The sequence below is a fragment of the Metopolophium dirhodum genome, chromosome 3 (genome assembly GCF_019925205.1).
Source record: "Metopolophium dirhodum isolate CAU chromosome 3, ASM1992520v1, whole genome shotgun sequence".
NCBI classification, from domain to species: Eukaryota; Metazoa; Arthropoda; class Insecta; order Hemiptera; family Aphididae; genus Metopolophium; species Metopolophium dirhodum.
Genome location: NC_083562.1, coordinates 38,362,265 through 38,380,584, shown reverse-complemented (window position 1 = coordinate 38,380,584; position 18,320 = coordinate 38,362,265). Strand labels below are relative to the sequence as shown.

At 27.9% G+C, this 18,320-nt stretch overlaps 2 protein-coding genes across 4 annotated transcripts; one reads left to right on the top strand and one right to left on the bottom strand.

Moving 5' to 3' along the window:
• Nucleotides 1-4,157, top strand: LOC132942000 (uncharacterized). 3 transcript variants are annotated; one of them, XR_009664210.1, is made up of 3 exons: nucleotides 1-270; nucleotides 2,489-2,678; nucleotides 3,828-4,157. XR_009664210.1 is itself a non-coding variant. In XM_061010283.1 (2 exons), exons 1-2 carry the CDS (start codon nucleotides 2,621-2,623, stop codon nucleotides 4,118-4,120), a joined length of 351 nt encoding a protein of 116 aa, XP_060866266.1. In that variant the 5' UTR covers nucleotides 2,191-2,620; the 3' UTR covers nucleotides 4,121-4,157. The 3 variants fall into 3 exon arrangements, 2 of the variants coding, with proteins under 2 accessions (XP_060866266.1, XP_060866265.1); XM_061010283.1 differs by lacking the exon at nucleotides 1-270 and having other exon boundaries at nucleotides 2,191-2,678; XM_061010282.1 differs by lacking the exon at nucleotides 1-270 and having other exon boundaries at nucleotides 2,191-2,732.
• Nucleotides 4,158-8,882: 4,725 nt separating this feature from the next.
• LOC132940692 (uncharacterized) lies at nucleotides 8,883-18,078 on the bottom strand. Its single transcript, XM_061008396.1, has 9 exons — nucleotides 17,772-18,078; nucleotides 17,316-17,556; nucleotides 17,078-17,259; nucleotides 16,802-16,994; nucleotides 16,459-16,713; nucleotides 16,024-16,311; nucleotides 15,835-15,941; nucleotides 14,841-15,010; nucleotides 8,883-9,261 (listed from the first exon to the last, which is right to left on the bottom strand). The coding sequence occupies exons 1-9, from the start codon at nucleotides 17,859-17,861 to the stop codon at nucleotides 8,883-8,885; spliced, it is 1,905 nt and encodes a 634-aa protein (XP_060864379.1). The 5' UTR covers nucleotides 17,862-18,078.
• Between the last annotated feature and the right edge of the window lie 242 nt (nucleotides 18,079-18,320).

Genomic DNA, 18,320 nt, shown 5'->3' with positions numbered 1-18,320 from the left:
GACCTATTACTAAATTTAAAAGTAAAAAAAGTATCTAGTTGATGACATACATTTTTTAAATATTTTAATTGTGAAGGGAGTTTTGAGCATTTTAAAATTAACAAACAATTTACAATTTGAAAAAAACCCATGTAAGTATTAGATAATATTCTTACTTCTAAATTTAGTAATAGGTCATCTAAAATATTAAACATAACAGAGTTAACGAATCATTCAGAATCAGAACTACTATGTACTATGTTTTGCGTTTGTCAGACGGATATAAGGCATGTGAGTATTTCTTGGCTTCCTTTAAATGTTTAAAAATTTTTTTGTACTTGCTTATATAATGTACGATTGTCTAAAATAGGTATCATTATTTTTTTCATTTAAATCAGTGAATATTGTACAACGCATAATCTCAGCAATCGCTTAATTATAAAATAATCGTTATTATCATTATTATAAAAATACTGCAGGCCAACACCACATAACAACCAGAGTTTCTTTTCGTCCAGGATACGTATATTTTTGAGTGGCGAGTTTTCCTCCAGTAAACGTTGAAGTCAGAAAACATAGGTACACGATATCAGCGTTTTTAACCAAATACATACAACGCAGACGACTTCAATATGCGAGCGAAGAGCGTTTTCGATGCGAAACTAAAGGTTGTCTAACAAAAATAGTATGTAAAATATTTTGTGAGCCATCTTTTGGTATCGTATAGATTACGTTGGACACCACGGACTAGATAAGCAAGAGTAGATCGGTGTGTGTGTACAAAGATTTTCGTTTAATTTGTCAAATAAAAATAAACAACGGATGTAAGTAAGGTCATAGATCATAAATGTAATACAAATGTAAATTAATACAGTAGATAGTTATAGATAGTTAACATAGTTATATCATAGATAGTTAATAATTTAAAATAGTCAACCTTTTATACCTTTCCAGAGTTTCTATTGCGTTCACAAGTCGGATAGGTAAATTCGTTTTTCTTACCCTTTTTTTGTTCCGATTGCGTCCTATATTGTATAATATTTACTATTTAGGTATAAGCATTTATATTTACACTATATATTTATACGATTTTAGATATTTTAATATACATTCGTGGTTCTAGGATCGATAGATGGGGAAATGTATAGTCATAATTCAGAGGCGTGCTCAACAACTGTGAGGTTCTTATTTATATCGAAATTAATTAATAGGTATACGAGTACTATACTCGTAGGTTTCTCAAATATATTTGGTCAATCATTTTTTTCTTATACATTAAAACTCAAATAATTCAGTTACATTGACGGATAATTGTTTTATCCATTTGCGTAAATACACATTTTCAGACGCTTCAAAAACAGTTTTTATTGTTGAAAATAATTCTTTATACCATGAATCGGATGCGGGATGGTTATTTTTAGACGTCATGTGCGACGGCCTTATCGGTGGTGGTGGTGGTGGCCAGGAAGTCTGTCCGATGGTGCGGGTTTCATTGTATTCTTACTTATAAGTTATAACTTATAAAGCACTATTTTTAATACTTTTATATATATTTCGGTTTCTTACGATAATCAATATTATACTGTATATTATTACACCACCAGCACTGAGTAGAGACAAGTATGACAACTAGTGATACTAGTGTGCTGCGTGTGTCTTTGTCTTTCAAACATTTGAGTCGGTCGCTGGTGATTTTTTCTTATAGTGTTATTAATGTGTAATTGAAAAATTATTCACGATTATTATTATTTATTCACAAATAATTTTTAGTATAAATATTGGTACCTATTGCCATTAGAATTTTACTGACAATCCCAGTAACTTCGGCATGTGCCGAGAAAAGCTTTTGATATTGAAATTAATTAAAACATATTTGAGGAACAAATTCAGTCAATAAAACCTTTCTGGTCTTCAATAATTTCAATAGAAAAAATATTTCGGAATCTTTAGATTATGATGATATCATAAATCAGTTTACTGCTAAAAAATCAAGAAAAGTAATGTTATAAAAATATGTATTAATTTTATGACTAATGTAATCAATAATTTTTATTGTTTGTTAATATTGTTCTTTCTGTTATATTGATTACATTAAAAATTTTTTTTAAATTTATATTATACCTATTTCTATTATTATCTATGCGTTTATACACGTTATAAAAATATGTATTAATCTTATGACTAATGTAATTAATAATTTGTATTGTTTGTTAATATTGTTCTTTCTGTTATACTGATAACATTTTTTTCATTTTTTTTCAACTTATATTATATTTCTATTATTATCTATGTGTTTATACATGTTATACAATTATTTTATAATAATTTATTAAAATATAATATATTATATGTATTTATGTATAAAATTATGATTGATATTTGATAAAATTGGTTTAGTAAGTACCTAGTTAGTTTGGATATGTAATCTAATTTTCGAGCGGAGCAAAGAGAAAAAATTTTTCGTGTACCTTTAGTATAATATTTATAGACTGTTATTTATTTTGCCCAGGGTCCCGCAAATCCTAGCGCCGCCGTCCCTGCGGAATCTCTCGTCACCGCGGGACGTTGATGTCATTCAACCACAGCCGCAACTGCGCAAACTGTCCACGGAGGCACAGGCCATGATAGAAATATTTCTATCATGAGTTCACCTTCAAGTGTAATCTCCGCGAACCAGGCTACGGCAGTACGACTAGTAGGTACGACGAGATTGACCGCTCGACGAAGGCACACCGTGCGGAAATTGCGAATTTGTAATTAATTATGAGTGATAAAAGGACATTGGACGGTTCTTCGAACCATGAACCAAAGGAACCTAAATCTATAAAAAAAAAGCCAGGTTGCACCCTCTGCGTCATAGGTCTGGACACGCCTATGTCACATTTGTTCACACAAATAGATAAAAAATATGTATCCTAGGGACTAGGGAATCTAAAATGATACATTTTTTTTTTTGAAAAATATTTGTCTAATGTAATATAATATTTCAAATAATTTATTCATGAAAATGTGCTATTTTATTTCCCCCTTGAGCATATAAATCAGAACTATACATTTTTTTTTTATGTAGGTAGGTACCTAACTTAACTAGTTTTGAGATCAAACTAAAACATTCTTGATTTACTTGAATAATGATGTTGTATAGTTTGAAAATATGGGAAGTAGCCAAGTTATGAAAAGCAATCTATTTCATCAGTACTCCGAAATTCTTGAGTCCTCGGGCTTATTTTTTAATGTTACTTAATTATTATTTTCAGTTTCAACCTAGAATAATCTCATTATTTATGTTTGATACTTTTTTTATTCTTTGTATCTGCTATAATATTTATTATATTAGATAAATTATTTTTTTTTTTATAATTAATCTAATAACATAAAATAATATAGAAAGTTAAGTTACTTAAGTTAATTCCAAAACAAAATGTAAATTTATATTAATTTTATAAAATAGTTAACATAGTAATTATATTTATAATGTCCACTATAAATGTTTGCTTTAATAAATATATTAGACATACATACATTTTCATAAATCTTTAAATTTATCAACATAACTAGAAACCTACAACTTGCACCCATTATTATTAATTCAATGTCTAGGAGTAATTTAATCATTTACTAAGTTTACCCTTGATAAACTTATTTAATTTACTACATTACTGTCCATGTATACTAATTACTAAGTATTCGTTTTAACCTTTTAGTAACCTGTTATTTTTTCCATGTGATTATAGGTGTATTCATAAATCATTATAAAACAATTGCCTAAATAATTATTAATGTTTATTTTAATTATTGTATTTATAGTTTTATTTTATATAACTAGTTGTTTTTGTTTTTGTTTTTAGACTTACCTGGTACGTGTGATGACAGTGGTAAAATGAGTTATATATTAATTGTAACAAACACTTTCAATTTGGAAGATATCACAGAATTGACTACTGATGAGTACCCCAGTTTATTTGGAGATGAAGACATTTTTTATTTTAAAATTGTTATATCTGATTATATTTCATATCTGAGATATGAACAAGTGTGCATTATTAGAGCATATGACATTGCTATATTATGGTACACTAAAAAAGAGTTTTGTAAATATTTTGTTGACTATTTACGTCCAACTATGCTCAACTGTCATTGAATGTTAAAAAATGTATATACAATAATGTAAATAAAACACAAGGCTATTTATATAATATATCTATATAATAAAAAATTCTAATTGCATGTTTGTAAGAACAACTACAATAAAAAAAAATAAAAAAAAAATATAATATGTATATTTCTTATATGTCTTTTTTTTATAATTCTTTTTAAGTAAATGGTTAAGTGCCTTTAATTCTAATGATAATTGTTTTTAAGTAATAATTATTATAATATTACTATATGTTGTAACCAGGGATTGAGACCTTAATGGTTTTAACGGCTTCGGTAAGGGTTAAGGTCTTTAAAATATTTTTTTAGGGGTTTCGGTTAAATTTAGGGATCTTATGAAGTTTAAAATTTAGATTCCGGTTAAAACCGGCTCCAATCAGTATCTAACCTATATTTTGTTATATTTGTTTTTCAAACAAAAAATGTTAATTCATGTATGCAGTTGTATAGTTGTATGTTATACTCATTTAGGTACCGTGAAAGCTTATATTGAAACATTTGAAACCTCATAAAAAGCTGTGTTATTGTTTATATTTAGTTTACAGTTTATAATAATTTATGGTTAAATTTTAACAAAATTATTCAATTTGTATAATTAACAAAAGATACTATTTAGTATTTAGGACTTACTAATCTATTCAGTGTTTTGTTTTTCAAGATTTTTCACTAGAATAGATAGGTGATATAGGTATAAACTATAAACTATAAACTATAAAGATAATGTCGTCTTGTCTGTCTACATGAAATTTGAATATCGCCTAGATACCTGTTTTATTTTTATTTTTACTTTGTTATTTACGATTTTAAATTTAAATTAAAGTCAAAATTAAACAAACCTAAAATGTGTAGGTACTTACTTTTATTATACCTTCGCAGTGTTTACAATTAATTGACTCTTGAATTTGGTTATGATAATTAAAAAATCCGTACACACACGACGCGGTACAACGGCCCATAATTAATATGAACTCAGTTTTCAGTTTTCCACACAAGTAATTAGCCAGTACAGGTAGACTGCAGTATGTGGTGCGTGCCACTGCGTCAGCGAGTGAATAGCCAGTAAAATAATAATAATACAAATATTATGATAAGAGCGATGGCGGACCGTGCAGGGCGTCAATATTATATTAAACATTTCAATAACAAAGTGTCATTTTGGCAAAAATGGTAAAAATAACTTGTATTCGTAGGTATTATCCGTTATCGACGTAACATTAAGATTGATTACGTAACAGTATAACATAGGTCGATATTGGATGGTCCATCGATTATCATCGACCATCGTCGCACGTCGGCCGTCACGGTCGCGGATATACGGGCGACGCGGCCAAAAATAGCATTACGTAGATAGGTACTTACTGTGTATTGTGAACTATAAAACTATAAAAGTATAAAATATAATTCTTGTTTTTGAACCATGTATTTTTAATAATTTTTTTTTCTACATCACCGAGTTATTGAAAACCGATAAAAACCCTAAAAAAAACCGGTATTTATTCGGTTTTGGTTAGGGTCTTTGAAAAACGTAAAATAAAGGTTACGGTTATTTTCGGTTCTTTAGTTTATGCAAGGTTTTAGGTTATGTAACCGGTTCTTTTCGGTCCGGTTAGGGTCCCTGGTTGTAACTCATATACCTCATCACAAGCTTTGCTTAGAGAGGTTAATTAATCAAAAATTGTTGTAAACTATAATTATAATTGTATCTTTGTAATTAATTGATAAAATAAAAAATTTAAAATTTAAATTAAGAAGGGATCCAGAGAAACCAAATGATTGTAGTTTCTTAAAAAGAATTAAATGATTAACTTGATCAAAGATTTTAGAAAAATCTTTGTAGATTATATAAGTTTGTGCATTCGATTCAAACGAGCGAAGTATTAAGTTTTTTTGTAATAGCTTAAATATTATGAAAAGCAAATATTGTTATTTATACAAAAAAACTAAAAAATTGAAAACTGAATATGACCGTAAACAGTTCAAAACAAATCAAAATATTTTAAAATTTTTATCGTGTAGTATTTGAAATGCTAGTATAAACAACCGGTGAAAATTGCATGTATAATATACGGTTATCACCCGATTATGCGTAAAAATTCCTGTTTTTCCTTAATTTTAATTTTGTTTTTCCCGACGCTTTAGAAAACTATTGGGAATTTTAAATGTTGACCTCCCGAATGCTCAAACTATATTCACTTTCCCACCAAACAAGATACTGTTGAAAAAAATCGAAGCGGTGACGAGTGATGACACACAAACGTAAAAAAAAATACAAGTAAAATCAGTACATTCATCGCTATCCGTCCAGAATCTAAAATGAATATAGTAATTCCAATCAAGTAAAAACCAATTCGTGTTTAAACAGATCTGCACACCATATATGGACAAAATATAACTAAGGTTTATACCTACTATACAAATATACTAAAGGACACAATCAGAACGCAGAAAAGGTAGGAACAAATCGTTTACCTGAGTCTGGGACGCAATCGAGTGTCTCCGCGGATGGGTGACCACGAGTCCCAGGTATTGCGATGAGTGACAAATCCTTGCCACACGTACATACACGTGTTCCAATTTAACCGTACCCTTCCTCCCTCCCCTAACATACTAACACACACACACACACACACAAAGCTAATGACCATAGTTGCCGGACTTTTAAGATCAATAAAAAAGAAAAAAAACTATGTAGACTGTACAGTGATTCTTTTATCATTGACACTCATTATTTCGAGAAATGTAAATGTTTTTGAAAATATTATTTTACAAAGTTTCAAATAACTAAAATCGCTACAGAGCCAATTCAATGAAACAGGTATTGTTGTGGACACTGGGAATCGCATTTATGAGAAACCACGGGAAGGAAAAACATTTATCATTTGTAAAAGGCCAAAAGGCCCATCAAGTTAAACCAGACATGTAACCACAGCCGTTATTATTTTTAAATATTAATCCTAAAGAGTTGACTCAAATCAACCTTATTGTTCCGAGGTACCTACCTACAAATAGTGGTTTTATAGGTACTATTGGTGGCCATCATAAATCTGCTACGTTCTCTGATATTTAATATCATATTACCATATTATAATACAATATAACTACGATAATAGCTTTTATAAATTTAATTATAATACAAGAACTAAGTCAGAAAAGATTTACAAGCACCCGTAAAACCTATTGTGCACGTCACTACGTGATCACAGGGGAGGGATGAGGGTATCATAGCCCCTTTGGCTTATTTTTGTTACATAAAATATAATATATGATATATTATTATAAAACAATAAAACAATATTTATCACTATAAAAGAGTCTGAAAATAGTTATTAATTTATATAGGCGAGAAGAGTGCAACAATTAGGACATTTGTCTTACATATGGAATAAAGTTATTGCATTGTTTTATTTAATAATGCTAAGACTTATAATACTTAAAGATATCATTGCAAAGCGTTAAAGTGTCAATGTATTTAAATGTTAAAATTTAAAATCTAGAGTTTCGTGATAAATTTTGTTTGTGGGAAAGTGGTTTTTAATGTTTGCTTAAATTTTAATTTTTACTTTAGTAAACCAATGTAAAATGGCATCATGAATACTACTTCTCCCCAAGTAGCATAATATATAATATTAGGTACATTAAACAAGGTATTATAAGTAGCAACATGATAAGTAAATATTTTTGACTAAATTCTTTTGTAGTTTATGGATTTTGTTTACTTTACAACAACACAAAGTGGAATTACTTATTAGTTATTTACTACCAATATTCAAACATCATATTTAATATTTTTTACTTTTATTAAAGTCTAAAAACAATAAAACAATACACATTAAATGTATAACCATTGAGTATATATTATTATATAGATAAACAACAATGTACTATAATAAAAATGTCCTAGTCTCCCAGAGACGCGGCTAATAGATAGCGCATGGAAAAATTTGTCGTAGAGGCAAAAACAGTGTAGTAATATTCTACCTATTAGTAATTATTGTTCACAATTGCGAGTGTCAAATTAATCATTATAATTGCCTTTAATCTAGTAAAAACGTAGCAGTAAAATAAATTATAAGTCAAACAATGAAATACGAATAATAATATATTATTTAATTTCACCTAATAAAAATAAAATAATATTGTTAGTGATTGCGGTAACGCGCTATATTGTCAGCGTCAAGTCAATGAACTGATATTTAGCGAACAATAAATTAATAAAATATAGAACATTGTTGTTTTGTACAATATTTACTCAATGGTATAACTCACAAATTAAATAAATAAAAACAAAAATTGATGTTTTAAGATAAAAAAAATAATAATAATAAACACTAACACTTTATACAGCAAATTTTTAATAAATACACATTCCTACATGCCCAATTCATTTTTTCCATTATTTTTAAGAATAAATTAATTTTTGTTGTATAACAATTTTAGATCACTAAGTATGCATTTTTAATGCCAAATTTGTAGGATATTTTCCTAGGAGTGTTTGTTCAACTCTAACTTTACTTTTTATTTTATTATTTTTATTTTACATATAAACGGGCTTATACCCAGGTAAAAAGGGTACATATAATATAATAATATAACAATATACTCAATATAACAAATCATAAATACGGCTATTAAATAACTAGAATTAACTAAATTAACTTATAAACAAAGGAAGTGGGGGTCCTCATTTGCAATTTCAATACAGTTTTCTTCATCTTTAGCAATAGTATCTGTTTTAAGTTATTTCCAATTTAGTTAATTGAGAAGCTGTGTGTATCATGTGTAACAGCTTCCCAATTAGCTACTTTAGTAATAACAGACAATGTGTCGACATAAATTAGGAAACTTCTGTTTGTGATATCACCAACAAAAATAATTTGATTTGTGTGGACCGGTTCAGGAGAAGAACATATTTTATCTGTAATCAAGTAATCCATCCATGTAGCACAACTAGTATTCAGATAACCAAGCCATGAAACTTGAATTGGAGCCGGTCTTAGCAAATATTTAAGTTTGGGCACCCTTTGTATAACCATGTAAATATAACTCATGTCAACAAATATATGGATTCCATCATTATTTATAACTTTGAGTTGTGATAAATCTCTATGGTATTCAAATTGACTCAACCTGAAATTCAAAAAAAACTTATTTAACATATTAATTAGTATTGTAATCAATAATAATGGGTGACTGATTAAGAGGACGTCACACTGGTATGTATTGTCTCCGTCTTACACGCATACGACATAGACAAAATGCGTTTACGAAGTCAGGGTAGAACTCGCTCAATTTCGGTGTTAGAATAAAAACTCCTATCACAAAATTAAAAAATAACAATATTCAGGAGGGCAAAACATCGAGTTTTTAATAAAAAAATTTAAATTTTGTAAAGTTAAAGGTAGGTATTTTAAAAATGTTGAAATTGTTGCTATTTCTAAACGATATAATAAACATTATATTAGGTAGGTACCTATAATGGGAAAACGCAACAACTTGCCATCAGAAATATTGTCACAATTCAATTTTGTAATAGGTATTTTTACTCTAGAATTAAAATTGAGCGATTTCTACTCAGACTGAGTAAACACGTTTTGTCTATATCGTACATGTGTAAGTTGGAGACAACATAATATCAGCTTAATGGGCTATGACAAAGTAAAATAAATAATTTAATACTAAATAACAAAGTGCTTTATATATTATAAATATATATTTATACTGGTCCCGAGCACTTTGTTGCCCGTTAAATGTATCAACTCTATATGACTCAAATTTTGTTCGATTCGTTATTTAGTATTCGGTGAATGGTGTTCAAAATTTAACTTAACTTTTCCGTTGCCCGGAATAAAAATTCTGATTCACAGCAGTACATTATAAGGTAGGCAATCTACCTGCGGTAGATAAATCCGATGAATAAAAAAAAACAAATTTAAACCTTTGTGAATTAACCTATCTTCTTCCCAGAGGTCCAATCTACCCACAAACATTAATTTATACATATATCTAACTATATAAATACACAGACTATAACTATACAGACTAAACTCTGGAACTACTTATCAGATCTTCTTGTATATATTATAAATGTCTTGATTTTTTTTTAAATGAAAGGGTATTTCACGGAGAAGGTTTGTATAAAAAAGTTTTTAGGAAAATTCACCTGTGTATAATATATTGATTGCTATTGGTTAATCGAGCATAATTGTTGATTTGTATTATTGTCTTTTGTCAATATACATATAAGATCTGATAAGTAGTTCCAGAGTTTAGTTTGTATAGTTACAGTCTGTGTATTTATATAGTAAGTTGGTAGATTAGACTTCTGGGAAGAAGATATGTTAATATTTATAAAGGGTTAAATTTGTTTTTTATTCCATTCATCGGATTTTAGTACGGTTAAGTTAGGATAGGATTTTGTATAAATTGATTATATTAAGTAAAAACGACAAACTTGGTATAACTTTGATACTTTAGAGTTAAATCATACGTACAAACAGCATACATACATACATACCTGATAATGTACTGCTGCGTATCAGAATTTTTATTCTGGGAAACGGAAAAGTTAAGATAAATTTTGAATACTATACACTGAATATTAAACAACGAATTGAACAAAGTTTGAGTCATATAGAGTTGATACATTTAACGGGCACTGAAGTGCATGGGATCAGCTAAAAAATAGTCTATACTATTATATAAAGAAGAGTTGTTAGTTACCATTGTTTCTTGTCCATTTTAAATGCAGTACAAACACAAGGAAAATATTTTTTAGATAATACATAATATTTTTATTTTTTATTATGGGAGGGACAGCCTGGTGTGGCGAGGTCAGGGACGGCCTGGCTAACCGGGATACCGAGAAGTTCTCAGTGGCCTGACTTATTGGGACTTTCCATTGGCCTGACTGCTATATTCAATTATTATTTTAAATAATTAGTATATTAATTAGTATGTATTTATATAAGCACGCGTAATACAATAAGTTATTACTTATTACTAATATTACAGTCATATACAATTTAATTATATCATTCAACATTAAATAATAAAATTACTTATGGTATAATTCATTTATAATCTTTAAATATAAATTGAATATAAAAAAAAAATGAAATAGCAAAAAAAATTTTGAATTTATATTTTAAGTTAAGTGGCACAACGATGAAATTAGCCCTGGGCCCCAAAATTCCTCAGTAAGACTCAGCTAACCACAATAATTGATCATTTAAGGGGATTCGATACCGTAATTTTCTGTTTTTGTTTAACACAAGCCCGACAAAGTATTTTTTTTTTTTTTTGCTAAACATACCAAATGATCTAATGCAGCAATAAGAATTCTAAAAACAGATTTGAATTTTTTGTCAAGTCTATTTGAAATCGACTTTATCACATTTTGGGGGATAATATCATAAATGTGGGAAAGTCAATTTCAAGTTATTTTGGCCCTCCCTGACGTCACTAGCTTCCGGGTTTTTAGTGGCAAATCCTCGCCCCACATACTCATGTGTTTTTAAACAACATAAACAACCCCCCTACAGGTGTCCATAGTTGGCAATGCTTCAGTTTAATAAAATAATATTCTTATTAACCAATATTAAGTGTATAATATTATATTGTTAATTACATTTATTATGTAGGTTTTAACTTGTAAAATATTTTATTATGAGAATGAGACACCTATTTACGTGTAATGTATTAGTTAATATGTAAATAAATAACAATGTTGAACTGTTAAAATGTTTTTACATAAATGTGTAATTATAAATGTGTTAATAGCTTAAATAATTATGTGTTTGTGTGTGTGTTTGGGGGGGGGGGGGGGGGGGTGATACCCTTATCTAACTAAACAATGAGATAGGTATACTTAATTTTAGCACCTCCTAAAATATAAGTCTAGTTACGCTTATGGTTCCCTTACTGGACAGATAATTTTAATAATGAATTTTAAATGTTAAATTGTACAGCAAAACTATAAATTAGTAGAAAACAATAAATTTAGAGGAGTTCTCTATAAAATATTGAATGTTATTAGTTTTTACCTCTACGCAGCTTAATATAAAGTAGCGTTAAAGAATATCCACACAATTTCACAGAGCTGGCTTTTCCAAAAGTTGCTTATGCCAAATCCATTACTTTTGTTTATCTTAATAAGTCAAATTTTTCGGAAATTCTTCAAACTTTAAAAAATAAAAACAATTAGTTAAAATAAATTGGTAATAAGAAGTTGAGTAAGCAGGCATATAACATTTATGAAACAAAATTAAATTTTAAAGCAATAAAAAATTATTGCATTCAAATGATGGTGAATACACATTGGACTTTTCAAGCACTCTTAGTTGCTTTATAGTACTAAACATTGGTGTTCCCAGGAATTTTCTATGAGAAGGGATGTTATAAGTAGAGGACAGATTTGTACACACTAAAAAGAACCATAATGTCATAATACCATGTGTCCGAAATAACTGGATAAATCTATAACTCAGCTACCTATATTACTCAGTATCCTAGTCCCTAAACATATTTTAGAATTCTGTCTGTGGGAGATAGATGATCCAAAGATACAGGGCTTTAGTAGTTAATTTTTAACCCGTCGTACGGCACATGGATTTAGATGTCTCATTTACGCGCATGGAAATATATAGATATACAAAGAGTTTACATTATATAGAGTGATTATAAAAACATTTTTTTTTATTTTTTTAAACAATATTTTGTATAATTGTAATATTTGAGACTATTGAGGTGATCAAATTTCCACATACCATATGATAAATTTTATAAAGTTGGTTTTATTATTTATTAATTTTAAAAGGTTAACATGCATAAAATGCAAGAAAAAAATTACTCTACAGTATTACTTTATACTTTGAAATTTTATTACTATGAAACAACATTCTGTATCATTTAGGTTTGCCATATACCTATGTAATATTGATAAGTACTAAAAATATATGACATTAAATTTAATAATATCAGGTATGACACAAAAAAAAATATTAACATATTCAAAATGAAGTGAATTATTTAATTGTTTTCAAAATGCTTTAAAAATATTATCTAAAATTGAATATGTTAATTTAGGTATATTTATGACAAATATATGGGTGATATGATTGAAGCATAGTGCGCACACATTTGTTTATGTATAATATTATAGTAACATAGAACATAGTAGCCAGTAGGTAGGTACTAGGTAAAATTAATAATCAATAACTAATAAAAAACAATAATTTGGAGGGTGTATACCCCTAATCTAATACAACTTAAATAAATAATACCCAACAGGTTGAACTCTGGCTTTTTGGTCTGGAGAAAAAAAAAACAGTAAAAACAGGGGATAATTACTATATAAGTCCATATCACTGGCATACCCAAAAACTAGAGATCAACCACCAAACATAAATCCAAATAACCATGCATTAAAATTTAATTTATATTTAAAAAAAAGAAACCTATACTCCGTTTCTCTATGTAACTGGCGGCGTTAAACAACCTGGGACACTATTTTCTTCATACAAACATTTCTGGTGGCAGCATCTAGCACTAAAACTACAAACTATGTTTGATAAGGGGAAATAGTGACCCAGGTCATTGAACCTCGTCAGTTCCAATGCGAAATGAGTTCCTTCTCTTGTGGAACGGAGTATAGATCCTTTTACATGATAATATTAATAACTGTAAATTATTTTTCTTTATAGGGTCACTTCTGATATTGAATCTGTAATGAATGTTTTGCACAAAAAATATCCTGTAAGTATTAGAATGATTGATTTATATAATATTTATAAGTAATAAAAGTAAAGTAGTAAAGTAATTTGTTTTACTGATTAATCAAAATTCTGATTCATGAAATAAACTTTATCTTTACACAGAGTTAATGATAATGGTTGGCATATTTAGACAACTATCACATTTAATAAAACCATTGATTTTATAATATACTAATATAGTACTATAAAATCAATGATAAAACCCACAAATACATTATTTTGTTGTCTCAAAAAGTTAAAAATACACAACATAGCAAATTTATGTACACTAACTCACATTTAGCTTAATTAATTAATTTTCCGATTGGCACTTGTAATACTAGACAGTAAAAATTAGGGTGTGGTGTTGTCTAATTTGTAAACATATTGCAATGCCATGAAAATTGTAGTCCCCCATTCACCTATTTTAATATACATTTTATGAGATTTCCTAATAATGGATGTCTTGAGAGCGTCTGAAATCTGAATAATTGTTACATTTCAAAATAAGTTTTGAAAGACAGCAAATATATAAGTTGGATAATATATTTATCATTAAAATGCCTAACAATAAGGATTTATTAATTAAATAATTAGAGTCATTAAAAATATCGAATTTTAAAAAAGGATTTTACATATACATATTATGATATCATCCACATTATGTCCTACAGACACTACTTATATATTATTGAATTATTAACATATTACTTACAGATGATAACTAATTCATAGTTTAAAATATTATATATGTATGTTTTTTTCAAATAAAGACAACTTATAATGATCCACATCGACTTGACCAAACTGTTGATAATGAACTGCAAAAACAAAATGTATAATATTGTAATAAGTACATATGAGAAAAAATTAACAATAAAAGCCAAAACACAGCCTATAAACCTAACCATGTAGAGAAACTCCAGCTCACACTATACTATTATTATTTATTACTCACTATGATAAGGACTGAGGCCCAGAGTGATCCATGCAGAGCCGTAGATGCCGTTAAAACTCAAGCAAACCGCACATAATATTTTAATATTAACAGACAATGGTTCCAAACTCCAATAGTCAGTACTTGAGTCTACTATAAAGTATTTATGTGCACTGAAGCAAACTACCTGCAAGGATAAACAAAATTGTATGACTAAACTACACATTGGTAAAGATAATATTATAAGTTATAATGGCGGTACACAACGATAGTGTGAACTGTGAAGCACAGTGTGATGGGCAAGATACCTCGAAAAAAGTATCTAAATATAAGATACAAGATACATTTATGACTAGTATCTTAATACAAGATACAAGATACTATAATATTTTTAAAGATACTAGATACAAGATACTTAATATATTTATTTATTTTTATTAATTTCTTAATTTACCTTGGATACAATTTTATCATATATAATTTATATTATATTATAGCTCATAAATGTATAATAATACGGTATGCATTGATCATTAACAATATAATTTCAAATAACATTAGATACGCTTCAAAAAATTATAATACTAATAATAGACAAAACGAAATAATAGGTAAAAAGATTTAGTCTATAAAAAAAATTAAAAATAAGAAAACGTTATAAAAAAAAAAAATATATTTATAAATTAGCAATGTTTACTTATTATTTATTAAATGTTTAAATATAGGTGATTTATATAAATATTTAACTATATTATTTATATCCCATGTTTTGAAATAAATTCCTGGTTACCTTTTAAAGAGAATAATTTTTTAAAAGTATCATCTGACATACTAGATCTACATGGAGAATGAATAAGCCCAGCAAAAGAAAATAGTCGTTTAACAGCTGCTGAAGAGGTTAGGCTTGTATTATATTTTATAAATAATTTTTTTTATTTTTGGATAATTATCTAAACAACTAAGTGATTTATTTTTATCATTTAAAAAAACTTATAAATTCAAGCTCGTTACTTGACTGTTGTCTGAACTAGTCTGGTTCAGAAGAAAAAATAATAAAAGATTCTGACTCTGACTCTGCACCTGAATGAGATTCAATTTCTGAACTACTTTGTTTTGCACTACAATCAATTTCATAATTACATAAATTTTGAATTCTTTTTTTCTCTCAATCAGTTGTTATATATATTTCTGGGAGCCAACGTAATTTAAATGTAGTGTGAAAACATATAGCTAAAATAGTATTAGCTTCAGGTTTTAAATTTAAAAAAGAATCAAATCTATTAGACAAGGATAATATTAATGGAGCTATCATAGAAGACAAAAGCCTTAATTGTTTTTCTTTTAACGATTCAAGCCGGTGTTTGAGTGAAAATAATGTTGGTAATAATACACCGTAGTAAAAATTAATTTGGCCTTGCAAATAATCTAAAGCACATGCAATTGGCTTTAATAAAATTACAAACTCATCTAAATACTCTATATCTAAATCTTTTAAAACATAATTAATATTAATAGTATTTAAATGTTCGAAAACAATATTTAGTTTTGCTTTATTAATAAGAAGTTGACTAATCGAATCAAATAATGAATTCCACCTTGTTGGACAAGGATAAATTAAAGAACAACCTAATATACTTTTTATAACTTCAGCAGATTTTGGACGTCTGGACATGTTCCACAAAAAATTGCACTTTTCAATGGCTGTTAAATGTAATCTATTAACTGGTATACTTTTAATAGCTTTCATGAAATCAGAAGTAGCTATCAAGCTTAAAGTATGGCTGGCACATCTCAAATGGTGAGGTAGCAACATAATCTGATCACCTTCATTTGCATTATTATCAGGGACAATTGGTCTAAATTGCAGACATTGTACATCATTATTCTCACCTATAAGTATAACAAAACATAATTAATTCTTTATGATACATTTAATATTTACCGTAATAATCAGAATCATTCTCTACTCAAAAATCACAACCAAATTCTTTAAAGGCTTTCACGAAATTGCTTCCATTATCGGTAATTGTTGATACCACTTGTACACGCCGCAGAGAAAATTCACCCAAAATGTTATAAAGCATTTCAGTCACACGATCGTATGAATGTTTTCCAGTAAAACGGTTACATGCTAGTACACAGCTTTGTCGTTCTAATGTAATTGAATCAATCTATAAAAATCATAAAATTAACATACCTATTATATACAATTATTATTGAATTAATACATAATATATGTTTATATTTTAAATACCCAGTGTGCTGTAACACCCATAAAACTGTGATGTTTGGTGGACCAAATATCAGCAGTTGTCGTAACCAACAACTGTTTCATTTCAAACAGATTTTTAATTGCGCCATTTATTTTTTTATAATCACCATCTATACGGTGACTAAGAGTTCTTCGAGAGTATATTGTAAGATCACAATCTAAATCTATGCAATAAAAGAATTAATAATATCGTATAATATTTTTCATTTCATGGAGTTACCTTTAAATATTTTTATGAAATGTTCATCTTTCACTGTAGACAGTGGTTTCATACCAAGAATAATGTAACGCATAATATTTTCGTCTAATTTTTTTTGTTTATGATCAGCAGTACTTTTATATTCAGTTAGTTTCCTTTGTCTTGTTGGAATTTGAGAATTATCATTTGATGTACTTGCTCTTTTAGGTCCTCCGACTTTTAAGTATGCATCACATGCTTCCAATTCTGACATATGCAATCTCTAAAAAATGTTATTAATTGTACAATATTATTATTATTAAATAATATTATAAATTGCGAATTTTAATAACTCTACATTGTATTATACAGACATATAGTTATAAATGTTGTGGTACACAAGTACATTATATATTTATATATATAATATATGTTATAAATTGGTTAATTGGTTAATATTATAGACATAAAGTTTGCATATTTTAAATAGGTACTTACTTTCATATGTAGTCGAAAATTTGATGTGAAATTTATTGCTCCTGAAATATTTCTGTTTTCTTTTTTTTTCTCTTTACATGTTACACACATAGCTTTTACATTAGAATTCACATTTGTTATTTCATCAGAATTTAAAATCGTATAAAATTTGCCATCTAAGCATTTTGGAATATTAACAATTACAATTGCATTATTTTGGCATTTTCCATGTTTTTAATAACAGATATTTAGATATTAAATTAATATTTACAAATATTAAAACAATGCATAAAATATAATTTTTTCATAACTTTGTCAATCTACACAAACACCGCACAGATGCATAATACGCATGAGATAGCCAGAGAATATGAACCGACAATCGTCAGTCGACGACCGGTGATCAACAAAGTCTTATCGCTGATATAATATTATCGCCAGACACCAAAGTTACTTTAATCTGATATATTATTATCTAACATATTATTAGTTATTGGGCAATTAGGAAAATTGTTATATAAATGAAATATGTAACATATTTTTTGAATGTAGGTATCTAGTATCTTAATC

Excerpts from the sequence above, each read along its gene's own strand:
- LOC132942000 (XM_061010282.1), top strand. The coding sequence starts at position 2,621 with ATGAGTTCACCTTCAAGTGTAATCTCCGCGAACCAGGCTACGGCAGTA. Across the intron at positions 2,733-3,827 it reads CGTGCGGAAATTGCGAATTT|ACTTACCTGGTACGTGTGAT; the intron begins GTAATTAATTAT and ends TTTTGTTTTTAG.
- LOC132940692 (XM_061008396.1), bottom strand. The coding sequence starts at position 17,861 with ATGTGTGTAACATGTAAAGAGAAAAAAAAAGAAAACAGAAATATTTCA. Across the intron at positions 17,557-17,771 it reads ATTTTCGACTACATATGAAA|AGATTGCATATGTCAGAATT; the intron begins GTAAGTACCTAT and ends AACATTTTTTAG. Across the intron at positions 15,942-16,023 it reads TCACACTACATTTAAATTAC|TGCAAAACAAAGTAGTTCAG; the intron begins GTTGGCTCCCAG and ends AATTGATTGTAG.